We start from the raw sequence: 13,596 nt of genomic DNA on the forward strand, positions 1-13,596 counted from the left end.
GAGATATTGCAATAATGAAACAAATAGTGAAAGGTACCGTGTCCTTTATTCACCTAAAACTGTTTATTCTTGAAGCTGACATTTGTTTCAGATTTAAATAAAAAATACAATCAAGGTTGTTCTGTCTTCATGGGAATTGGATGTGAAATGTCACAGCAGTTATACTGAGGCATAAAAATGACAGGATGTGGTATACATAGTTAAAATAATTGAGGGGGGTAAAACATTAAAACACCATCATCTAAGACCAAGAGGATCAATAAAATATGACTTATCTTTAGAGCTACTGAATTGGATTGAATTAGACTACGTTGCCCATTGAGTGTATATTCCCCATAAATACTAAGACAAACAAGTTACAATAGTGAAAGGGAATCAGTTGCTTTACAGCACAAAAAAAAACATTTTACAATTCCAAAGTGGTGATGGAGTGAAATACTTTAGTTGAACCAAAAGACTTTCTTCTCTCACAGGAAAAACAAGTTTTCTGTACAGACACTTTATTGACCAGCATAACTGGCCTGACAAGAAGCCTTTTATTCTGCTGCACATAAGGGCTGCTGTCTCTGGCAAGCAACACTACAGCAAACATGATACCACTAAACTCCAACCTTGGTCACAGCCATTCCCTAAAAGTACCCAATTTGGTTCAGGGCCATAAGAAAAGCCAGATGAGAAAACAGAGTTGTTTTGCAACAGTCTTGTATGTTTGTAGGTAAGTTAAGTCAGTAAGTAAGTAAGCATTAAAAAATATTTTGTCATTGAAATGTGATGACTTGCACCAAAACTACTGGTAAAAATGATAAAGGAAAGTACTAAATGTGTCCTTTTAAAGCAAGCACTAAGAAGAGCTTCTTAACCCTATTTCACATTTATTGATCAGTGATCTCAAAGCAATGACAATGAGTTAACACTGCCTCAGGAATTGGAACAAATAGATTCAGTGTATCGCTTAGTATCTGCATCTTAAATTACCCAAACCTGACTTCATGTTACATGTCTGGAAAAGCATGTTGAGTTTCCTGTAAAACCAAACATACAATTTTCACTAAATGTCACCATAATATTTTACACTCTGACTTGCCAAATTATTACTGTTGGTATGCCGGAATCATCATCAAACTACAACCAGACAGCCACACTTCTTGTATGTGTTGTCACAAAGGTGACAATATATTCATAAATTCATAACAGGGTTCATTGTTGATGTCAAATTCAGTGGTTAATTTCCTGGCCTTTCCTTTCCCCATGTAAAAGTAACATTTACAGCAGATCTGTGGTTCTGGGTTAGATTCAGCTGTGCAGGAGGACCTGCAGTGTCAAGTTTATGATGTTATAATTTGTGTACAATAACATTTCCTACTACATAAATCAAAGAATTTCCGTGAAAAGCTGTTTGGCATCTTCAAATAAATCACTAACCAGATAATACTAATTAGGTTATAATAAACCACAACTATTTTATCTAGGGGGTTTATTATGTACCTACTGATATATTCTACAATAACACAGCCCTGCTCAAAATCTGATGTCCTCTGCCAAATGTCTTGGCAGTGACTTTACACAGATGGCACACAGCATAGGTCTTGGATTTTTGCATTAAACATTTTTCACTACCATTAGGCTCCACCTGTCTGAAATCTAACTATGAATAAATGAGTCACTTTACTATTCATGTTTAGTTAAATAAGCAACATTAGTGTGGTACTAATATCATCAGCAACAGCAGCATTAGAAAATGAAAGATTTTCCACACATTATTGGAGTTTCTAATAATTGTAATCGTTACAGCAAAGCTTGTACTGGCCATCAAAATAAAGAATGTTATGAATAGTCCTGATACAGACAGGACCTTTGAATATAATGTATTACAACTGCACCCTCACACCATCAGCACCTCCATCAAGTTGCAGATCGCCTGTCCTATTATATGGCTCCCAGTATGACGGAGAACAAGCAAACAAGCAACGGAACATTACTAGAATGTCAAGCTCTTATGTAATTACTGAAATCCAAATTGCCAAATAAACCCCTACACATCTCGTTAATGACAAACTTAATCACATTACTGCCCCCAAGTGGCCAAAATACTCAAAAAAACCAACTTGATGAACTCTCAGAATTTATAGTAAAACGCTCACACGTACAGACGATTACAGTTGATAAAACAATCAATGTATTAATATTTATACTTTTGTAAATATTAACAATAACAGGTGAATTTTGCTTTTGATAATACACAAAACGATAAGTAAGAATATTACAACATTATCGAGCTGTGCACATTTGACATGAAAAAATAATGGCAATATGTCATCATAATTCGCATGTTAAACCAATCATCAAAGTCCTCAGCATCTGACTGTAACGCGATGAGCAACACTGACGCGGGGGCTCGCTGCCTTCAGCGCGTCCATGTGCGTTTCATCAACATCTAGTCCCCTTAAATCAGCCGGGGGTCGCGTGAGGACATGTCAGCTTTACCAATCAGCGCGCGCACACACCACCATCATATTACATTATTATATCCTTGCGTTTCTCGCAAAATATAAGCAAAGACGCGCGCAGGCATCACGCGCTCTTACCGCTTTCCTCCGCACTATTGTGGTGCGTTACGCTCCCGACCTCCTCACCCCCATCATCTCGTCGCTCCATCTGGTACAAAGGGCGCGCGCGGGGCTCCTACACAGACCTAAACCACACCTGCTGCACTGCGCCGTCCCTCCGTGTGTCTCGTGCCTTCACAGCCGCTCGCGCTTGTTGCATGGAAACGCTGGATGGAGAGCTAGCACTTATTCTTTTTGCTGTCAAACTGCACACTGTCCGACCCGTCCAAACGAACTGCCTCCTACACAGGGTGTTTGTCCTAATGAGATGAGTCCAGGTGTTGGTTCAGTTCTGAGGGAATGTTTCTAAATGACACGGTGTCCCTGAGCTACACTAGTATTTGCTAGGAGACGCTATGCTAAGCAGCAATAACGCGGGGAAGCTCCACGAAAAGTCGTGCCAAATCGGTCTCCTATGTTGTTGCATTCAATTCCCACAGGAAATGTGACTTTTCTGCAAGTGTGCCCACAATGTACGTTTTTAAGTTTTAACCGTTCTCAAAATAGATTAAGGCTACATTTACTTTTTATTTTCCCAGCCTAACTCCGTTAAATGAACCAATTTAAACCTACCATTTCGAAAGTCTTCTACAAATGTTAAACACCTATCATATTTAACTAGTTTTTGTGGACTAACGAAATCACTACAGTTTGAATATACATTATTTTATCAATTAGCGGAACTGTTTGCACGTGAAACCGGATAATTAAAGGAAAATTCTACTATACTATTTGAGTCGCTTCACGAGGCATGTCTTTAATCCTACAGGTCTTGAATGAAGCTTCGCTCTCCAGCTCGAGCGTCAGCCGCCGCCCACTCGCGTTGGGGTCTTCCAGTAGGCGCGAGGTGATGAGACTCCACGAGCGCATCCTGTAGTAGTCTCGCTTATACGACTACAAAACTGAGCAGCAGCGCGCGCGACGTTTGTGACTTCAAAAATTAGCAACGCTCGCCAGAGTCTAAAAAACTAATGTTTTATTGATTTGAGCTGCTGAACTGAATCAAATATGACGGAAAATCTGAGTAACAACTTAAAACACCGAAAGTACAATGCTCTGCAGCGATTTGTTAAATGAGTATTCATGGAAACCGAATCTAAAACAACTCTTGGACCGTTGCTGCCCGGTCATATGTCATTTTAATAACACGTAGTGTAGCTGTAACATAGATTTTCACGTACGCAGTCATCAGCCAGGACCAGTGCAGCGTATCTCCTCAGGTCGCTCAGAAATGCGTCCCGGACGCAATGTATGAGTCAGGAAAAGAATCAGGAGAAAACAAATCCGCACACACGGTACCTGCTCATTCCAAAACTGAAGGAGCTGCAGTCACTGTGTTGAGCGATCCAGTCATCAGTCAGTAGTGTCGCGCACTAGAGCCTGAAACACCCATAAAACAAATAAAGGAAAAGAATTAACACGGATAGTTTCAAACTTATAAATAAAACAAGAGAATGAACCAGAATATTAATATTCACCCTTTCCCCGTGTGTAGGTAAGTGTAGGTTCATGTATTGACCAGGTAACTTCCTACTCACCTGTGTACGAAAGGGGCGGAGAAGGAAATGTGTGTGGTGTCTTCAGCTCGAATCTCTCCTCCCACGCAGCAGCTCTGGTGGTGGGTTCTGCAGCGTAATGATAGGAGGACCTGGACCCCAGAGAGAACTCCTTCTATACTACACCAACAGTGTGAGAGAAGGGCTGATATCTGCACGGTTTCTTGCCTGTGTACAGTAATGTGAATGAACTGAGCCAATGTCGGTCACAACGGAGCTCCGTGAGGCTGAAAGACACATTCCCATCATTCTTACACGAGCATGTAGTGACTTGCAGTGAGCCTCTGGTTTAACGCAGGTTATCTTGTCCCAAACCATGTCCGCTGTCACCCCCTCTGATCTTAGGCATCTTCAAGGGTATTTTCTTACCAAATTGTTTAACAACATCCATTTACATATTCAAAGAAGGCCATTCAAGGACAAGATGCAGGTCATTTACCTATTGGCCGGCACTCTGTGGGACGCATGACACATGACCAAATAATAAGAATATTAATAAATGTAACCTCACAGCACCCTCCATCGGCACCAATGGCAAAGCATCATAATGGTAATTGTTATGGGAATGGACAATATTTAGCACAAGGCAGTGCATAGTGATAGTAGCAAAGGCAACAGTATCGGTAGAAGCAAGCAGTACTAAGAGTACTGAAACAATGGCACTACTGCTATTCCTAGTATGACTAGAAATTAAAACTAAACAGTTTATTGCTGATTTCATGTTATTACTGGACATAATAACTCTGGTCACTTGTAACCAGGGATTTCAATCATATTAATTATTTGAGTTGGCTGGGTCATTCATGCAGTCTAATTGATATTTCATTACAGATGAGTTTAGCATGGTTTGTGAAATTGCCATTCAGTGTTTCTTAAACTGGAAGACTAAAAGCAAGGACTGCTGCTTGCAAGATATTCGTTTGCAAATAGTTTTCAGTGTAGACACTGAAGGCCTGGAGGAAAGGAGGTGTTCATTTCCATGAGCTTAATCCGCTCACGCTGTGTCAACACTGCACCTTGATGAATGATGAAAGCCATGGTGCCGATCCCTGCCTTTTCCTATTCAAATGAACGAGAGTGGGGTTTTTTTTATCAATTTTCACACGCACAGAAACCCGTTGTGGTATTTCACAGAGATGTTCACACCAATCGTAGTGTTAGGCAGTAGCACTACATTAGTCCTACATGTGCATGACAGTATTTCTAACAGACCCAAGCAAAATTAATTAGGAGAGACATCATGTTTTATGTAGAGTGATTTGACTGCTTTGTTTTATTGATTATCAAGGTTGTGCATGCAAAAAGTGGGAGAAGATGTGACATTTGACATCATGCTTCTTGTTGGAGGCCTAGTTGTTTGCTAACAGTAAGCTTGACTGGTGTTTTTGAATGATTATCTAGATACCATACTGTACTGTAGATACTACTTAAAGGAAGGCTGCGTTGTTATGTGTGTGGGTGCAGATAAAGAGAGAGGTGGTTCTGTGACGCTGGAGCACTATGTTGAGCTTCTTCTGTGTTGGAGGCCTAACTCAATGCGGATCGACACATTTATCGACATCTGACCCTGTGGACCTGCACAGTCGCGCTCATGTAGACTTCATAGTAACATTACAAATGATTCACAGACTTGTTGTTATCAGTGTATGTTCCTTCTGTCACTGGTTATGGTAAATATCAAAAGGCCATTATGGGGGAGGGCTAAAAACCAGTTTAACAGGATTTGTTTGGAGTATTCTTAGCACTGTGGCAGTCGGTATAGTGACAGCTTCTGTAGTCACTGGGTGAAGTGTGTCAGTTGGGTCTGGTAATGATTGCAATAAAATATAAGATTTTCTGCTCATATGCTTACAATATAGATTACAATATAAATGAAATGTTTCAATAACACAGACACTTAGTATAGCCAATAAAGACACATGTAACATAGTTTTGTCCACTAACATATTTTTGTGAAAAAGATAACTGAATGTTGTAACCTTTATCTTTTCCACAAACTTTTCTCAACTTGCAGTTCAAACTGCAGAATTTATATGCTCGTTTTATGTTATGCTTCAAGGTTAGGGGAACGTAACCTAATCTGTTCTCAGGAAGCGTTACAGTGGTTTGTCTTTGAGGCTTTAAATAACTAGTATTTATTTACTCAAACAATACAGTATATTGTAGACAGCACTGTAAATATTACAATAAAGTAATCACAGTTGCTGCTTAGTTACATCAATACATCATGCTACATGGTGAAAAATCAGTGGTTGTCCACACTACATGACCTGGAAACGGGACAGTGACAATAGGTGGCTGGACTCATTTGTGAATGTGTGGTATCGCTAACTGATGAACTGGCAAGGGCAGTGTTGATGAGGTGGAGTGAGGGCACAAGGAGAGGCACAGGTGAGTAATTAAACGGGAGACCAAGCTTTTACTCTGAAGTATCAGTGGGCGTGGTTGGAGGCACGGGCATGGCTGGAGAGCAGGGTCATGACATGTACAGTATTGTGTACTGTATCATATATAAAAATACTGTAGATACTATTTAGAAATAAAAAAGTATGTTGGTCTGGTATCAAAAGCAAGGTTGCCAAAAATAGCAGTGAACTGAAGGATGAGCATAAGTTCACTCTTTTGTTAGGGCTGTTACACTCACAGCTCACTTAGAGCAGGTCACAGCTCTATACAGCTCTTCTGCAGCATAAGGACTCTCAGGTTTGTGTACAAGTGTACACACCATCCCACACAGCTGTAGTTACAAGGAAAGGCTTTGGTTCTGTTCTTGATAAAGTATATTCCAGCGTGAGTCATTCTTTTTTAAATGTCAACTAATGCCAATGCATCACTAATGAACTGTAGCAGTGAAGACAGCTGTGGTGAAAGGAAGCTGGAATTATTTTGTCTTGTCCGCCTTTATACAGAACCAAACACAAAGATCTACTGTATGTGAAAAAGCACATGTTCAGCAAACTGACAAGTTAATGATGCATTTTATGGCTGAGAGCTGAGGTGATGCTTTCTCACTTATTTCTCACTCAATGTGAACAAAATCCATCATCCTGACCACTTTTCCAGGGACAGCTATAACGATAAGCGGTAAAAATGTCACAGGTGCTGTCATCAGGAGTGTGTAAAAGCATGTTTGTAAAGAGGATTATTAATCCTGTAACCTTATTTATGTTTGTGAGGAAATAATTTCTTAAATCTAAGAGGTCACATGAAAAAATAAAACATTGCTAAATGCAAATAGTTTGCACAACAAAGAAAATCATTTCAAGTTCAAAGGCTTAGAAATGGCACCTGTCAAAATGCAAATGACAGTAAATTTACAAGCATGTAGTGGCTACATGCTTGTAAAGCTACATTAGCCGGAAGCTAATGTAGTCTCTTGCAGATCAAATACATGTATATTACTAAAATATGAGTTGCCTGTGCAAATATCCTTTCCAAATCGTTGAAAAAAAAATATTTGGGTTGGCAAATGTTTATACAGGTACTGTTTGCACCTACTGTGTGTACAGTGACAAATTGCAGATTTGTGTGGGAACGCAAACCACACCCATCATTAATTGAGGAAAATAAAAACAATCTCAGCAGCAATTTTATGATTGTTTTTACAATATTAACTTTAGAGGAAAAATGAATCATACTCTGAAAATAGCATGAATCAGTCATTACTTTTAATCTTAACTCCCATAGTTCATGTCAAACTAATTTCAATAATCACCTCTTCCACATCATCTAGATGTTTTTAGACCCAATCCCAACTAGATTACTCAAAATAGCTTTGACTTCAATAAGCAAATATATATTAAGTCAAATCAACTCTATGAGCAGGTACAGTACCACAGGCTTTTAAGGTAGCTGTGGTTAAGTCTTTATTAAAAAGAACTACTCTTGACCCTAGAGAACTAGTCAACTATAGGCCAATATTGAGTGTGACCTTTATTTCTAAAATCCTTGAAAAAAGTAGCTAGACATTTGTTACTCGTCACTTTTGCTATCATAATATGTATTATTTTATAATACATATATTTTATCAACATTTAGTTTTGGCTTTTCATTTATCTTGCTCAATGTGGGTTTTGTTGGCTTTTTAGTGGTGTAAAATCTCAAAGTCATGAGTGTCTTGAGTTGTAAATGGACACTGTTTAAATAACACAGAACTTTATTTGACTTCAGTGAATCTAAGTCACATCATAAGTCACAAGTCACATCACACCCTATGCTGCCATGTAATAGATTTGAAATTGTTTTGCATGATAGCCTCAGGCTTGAGAAACAGACCTTCAAGCATCTTTTAAAGGTGCAGAAAAAGTGCAGCACTATATTTGCATCGTCTAAGTAAATTCAAATTAGTGTGTAAATATGAGTGACTAATGTGTATGTTCTGCTTACAGTACAAGTGCTCTGTAGAAACGTGTCACAATCCTTCTCTGAGTTTTTAGTGAAATTCAAAGACCCTTTTTTTGTACTGCTTTGTAAATGATATGCTGTTTGCTCTGTTTTGTTATAATCTTTTTTACTGTTGTGCAGCATTTTGAACTGCGCCCGGTTTATTAATTAACTGAGTTTCTTATCAGCATAGACTGTGTATCTGAGGCCTTTTAAATTTGCCATAAAGCAATAGCTACAGACGCCACATTCACATAGGGGCAGACGGGAGGGGTGGGAGAGAGACAGACCCTGAGCCCTGCTTCTCATGATCTATTACGACTATTTCCTGTTGACAAGCGAGCCGTCACTGAGCTCTCTGACATAAAACAAACTCTCTATATGTCACATTTTTAAATTATAGCTGCATTTTAAACCCATGATGGTGATAAATAGCTAACAACTAAATGATGAAAACTGTGTCGCTATAGAATTACAGTATTCTGCACAGTACATGGTTTGGAAGGTGTAGCACGCTACAAAAAAAAATCCTATTGTTTTTGCAGATTGCCTGAGATTTGTGACATTAAACACTGCGGCTAGAAAGAAGGCTAGAAACAAAAGATAAGGAATGTTTCAGATGAATACAACATGAAACTTTACTTGAATTTGAGATTAAACTAAAAATAATCTGACTTTTCAAATAGGAGACTCTTTTTCAATTTCCAAAAGCCAAAAACTGTATTTCCAGTTATCTGTACTCTACATGGTGCATTAATTACTCAATGACACAACAAGAATTGATGCTAACACTGACCCAGTAACTATATACGGTTCACATACACTGGCCAAAAGAAGAAAGAAAATAAAGGGTTGTCAGGACTAGTTCTCCTTTTTGTAATGAATCCTATTGTTCCTGTAAGATCACTCAATAATACAATGTTAGTTCAGTCTGTTGGCTATTTTCTTGTATCTCACTATCTTTATTGAGCATGTTTGTACATGAATCATGCTCCAGCTGAATTATGAACACTCCTATTTCTGTCACATGACTGATTTCGCCAACATAAGTTGCCATATTTAGCGTCAGTGTGAACAGGACCTAGGTCAAACAGTCCTCCTCACAGTAGGATCCCTAGCAAAAATAACTCCAATAGCTGTTTCCCATACACCATCCTCTCCACTTCCTGTTGTCCCTTCACTCCTCCAAACATACAGTCTATCTTTCAATCTTTTTCCTTTTTTTCTTTTTTTCTCACACACACATACACATATACACACATCCTGTCATGAAATTAAAACAAGCTGTTAGCTGGGACCCCTCCGCAGAAAACAGAGATTGAGGGGAAATATTCTCACAGTTGTATGTCAACAGAGGTGAGCGAAGATGGGACACAATTTGTTTGTCACATCAGCACTTTGAACCTGAAGTGGAAGCCAGTGCAAAGGAAATGTAATAAAAATGAGGCACTGTTGCTTTTGTGGGATAGGACTGACAGCAATGGGCAGTCAAAAACTACATAAACCAGAAATGCCCTTGCCAGGAAGGAACAATGCTTAGTAGTATGATCAAAAATGATTTACTGTAATGTGCTAGTAGTGTAGTAGTGTAGTGGTATTGCAAACAAACTCGATCTAAGACAAAAATAATAACAATATCATGTCAGGTAATGATTGTTCACTTTAGATTCACTGATCTATAATATGCATCTTTATGTTTGTAAAGCATTTACATTGTTACATGGGCTTCAATTCTGACAATTACAATACTTCAAATTGGACTCATTCAAATTACATAAGTAAAATTAATGGGTGGGGTCGCTGATGGGCAACTTGTCTGCCAGTGGGAAAAACAAGGATCCCAGGACTCTGCTACTTAATTATAATTATAATAATAATTTTCTTCACGAAAATGTGGCTGAGCAGAAACCTGACTGGCTGGTTTTAGCTATGTGCTGCAGGTGGCAATGGATGGGTGTGGTTAGAGGAGAGAGCCCTTTAATAGAACATTAAAGGTTTTTTACTTAATCCAGTGCAAAAGCAGTCTGCAGTAAACTCTCCCAGGTAGAACTATAAATGTGGGCCATCACTGTCATCATGCTGAGGCCAAGAGTAATGGGATACAATGACTACTTCATACAGTACAATAGTATCATGAAGCTTCTGCTCTGTCTGCCTACTCTTGTAGGAGCTTCTGTTTCTCTGTAGGAATGCCTGAGAGCGAGTGTGAAAAATGACATGAGAGCTCAAAGCAGAATGTTGCTTGACAACAATTTTTCTTAGATTACACCTTGTCAAGATCTCCAGTTTAACTGTCTTTTAAAGACACATATGGGTGGTTTCCAAACCACAGAGAAATTTCTATTTTGCACAGCATAGTTTATGTCCCAAATATTTTTAGGTCTAGAATAGGGTGTATTTTCTTCATTTTGACTTAGTCAAAGAACATTGATTACATATTTTACTTACTGATTACATTTGTAGTCAGTAATTTTGACCAGTGCTTTGTGTTGAACTGGTGAACAAATTGCAGATTCTACAATTAGAGGCTCCACAACTGCCAGACAAGTCAAACAGCAAATGACTTAATGTGCTGGAAAAATGTGCTAGTCAGATTTGCAAACAATCTCTAAATCTAAACCACTGCTGGCAATTTTTAGTTAGCTATTACAAAATGATTATGTGTAGTAAAAAATATTTGTAAGGTTTGTGAAGCATTTGCTTTGTTACTTTTATGTTGACATGGAGATAGTTGTAAGTATCACCTAAACTGACTGTATGATTATTGTAGGATGCCAAAGCTCTGACATTTCCAAGTAATTTTTGTTTGCCTCCATCACTGTAGTTATGATCATTTTAAGAGCTAAAGTAGTTGTGAGAATGAACAAACAAACTATTTATCAGTAGGGTTTTATCCAAGATCTACATACTGCTGCACACTGGACAGACCTACGTTAAGATTTGTATACAGGGTCCTTTTTAAAAAGAAAACTGTCCCAAGTAGAATAATAAATATGGTGCATTAGTGCCATCTCGTGGTGATTTATAGAATTGGATGTGAAATAACCATCATGTCTTCAGTTCTCTGTGTGAATGAACCAATACAATTTTATCAGTTAAAAAAAACATGCATTTTCTGCAGAAAGGGGGGAAGGACATGTGATTGGGTTTGAGTCAAGTTGAGTCATCACCGTCAGGCTTACTTCTGCCACTAAACAGCCAATGGTCACATATTTACATACTGCTTCCGTTTGTGGTTGGTGAGCTAGTGGCTTTTGGCAATATTGTCAGTACTAATGTAAACAGGAATATGGAAAATATTCTCAATTTAAGTCTAAAAAAAGATTTACTCGATATTGTGTGGAGAGTGATCATCCATCCATCGTCTACCCCTTAATCTACCGCTAGGGGGTGTACTACCGCTGAATCCCAGAGAACCAACGCGGAGAATATGCATACTTCCAGCTGGCTATGGGCAAGAGGCGGGTACACCCTGACAGGTCGCCAGTCCATGGCAGGGCAACACATAGACAGACAACCATTCACACACACACACACACACACACACACACACACACACACACACACACACACACACACACACACACCTACAATTTAGAGTGACCAATCAACCTGATGCATGTAGGAGGAAGCCAGAGAACCCGGAGAGACGTGCACACTCCACACAGAAAGGCACCCAGTCTGCCCCGGGTGATCACAGAACCTCCATCCTCCAGCGTAGCCTGGACTGGATGGAGGTTCTGACTCAACCGGTGCAACATCGTCTCCACACTGACGGTGAAGCTGGACCACTGCACTTCAACATGTGCCCCCCAGTGACCCCACAGGCACAGCCCGATGATGTACGCCTTTCTACTGTGCTCAACAACTGGGCCACCTGGTGCCAGTAAGGGTCCACAGTGAGGGTTGTTGTGATGCAACAAACCCACAAGAGTAAGTAATAGTTCAAGATCCGTGGTGGAAACCAAAACCGAGGGGAGCGGTCGGATCCACCTGTAGGAGAGTTCAGAATCGACTGCAGTTATCTGCCAAATGCGGCAAGAGTCCCCCAAACATAAACTGGACATGAATAAATGTAGGAACAAAAATAAAGGTTAACAGGAAATAACAATTACAAATCAATGTTAACCTACTGTACAGGACCCTATGTTGATTAATCCAAAGCATTTATGATAATGAGATGTGACTAACAGCCTACTTTTACTAGAACACCCCCATTAATGTACCCACTATTATCCTGTAACCACACGACCACATTCTTTCTATAAAAAGTCTAGGCCTATTTGTCCCTTGTTGTTTTTAGTGCTATACAGTATGTATCCAGAAAGATACAACTTCACTTCACTTTTTAAATATAAAGAAAACATAATTTATATATTGCAAGTGCATTCAAAATTACAATGCACTTACTGTGCATTAAATGTCCATTTAAATGAACTTTTAGATAAAATGAGTGAATGAAATTCAAATTCAGTTAAATAGCAGTTGGGCAGTTGAACTACAGTAGCTCTGAATACTGTTGGGTTTCTACACGCTCCTGCATGTTCTGTGAGTCTCTACATGCCATGCATGTACAGAGCATCTTTCTACATGAGCTTCAGGCTGCATGCATTGGTACGAAAAAAAGATAGTTCTTTTATTTAAAGACAATTCATATTTTTTTTAAAAACGTATGCGTGTTTGGCCTTTGTGCTGATGAGCAGTGCTTTTTAATTCTGGGACATACAAAGTTTTAATCAAACTCAAAACCTTTTTACTTTTTGGAGCGTCAGTAGAGATATACGGGTTTTCTCTAGATTCATTGTCAGTGCAAAATAAAATATGATTTCTGAACACCATCTAATGAAGCTACTCTGTTAATAATTGAATTAACTGACACAAGTCATTAAAATGATTGTCAGACATTGTCAGACATTGTTAGGTAAGTCAAGTAGATAACTTTACTAAATAATGTGATGCTTCCCATAACCCCATAGGTAGATTATAGATTATAGATAGGTTATAGATAGTCATATCTTTAAAAGTTCCAGTTGCATCACTGACACACATCG

At 38.9% G+C, this 13,596-nt stretch overlaps 1 protein-coding gene across 5 annotated transcripts in view; it reads right to left on the bottom strand.

Annotated features, from left to right (window-relative positions):
- The window catches only part of ano1a (anoctamin 1, calcium activated chloride channel a), a 32,013-nt gene extending 27,731 nt beyond the window's left edge, over positions 1 to 4,282 (bottom strand). For 2 of the 5 annotated variants that reach the window (XM_029144211.3, XM_029144209.3), the window contains exon 1: positions 2,586 to 3,033. In XM_029144211.3, coding sequence (XP_029000044.1) covers positions 2,586 to 2,655 — 70 coding nt within the window. In that variant the 5' untranslated portion in view covers positions 2,656 to 3,033. Of the gene's footprint in view, positions 1 to 2,585; positions 3,035 to 3,905; positions 3,987 to 4,084 lie in introns of those variants that run through there. The other 3 variants (XM_029144214.3, XM_029144213.2, XM_029144212.3) reach the window with 3 other exon arrangements.
- Positions 4,283 to 13,596: the final 9,314 nt, after the last annotated feature.

The sequence above is a fragment of the Betta splendens genome, chromosome 3 (assembly GCF_900634795.4).
Source record: "Betta splendens chromosome 3, fBetSpl5.4, whole genome shotgun sequence".
Classification (NCBI taxonomy): Eukaryota; Metazoa; Chordata; class Actinopteri; order Anabantiformes; family Osphronemidae; genus Betta; species Betta splendens.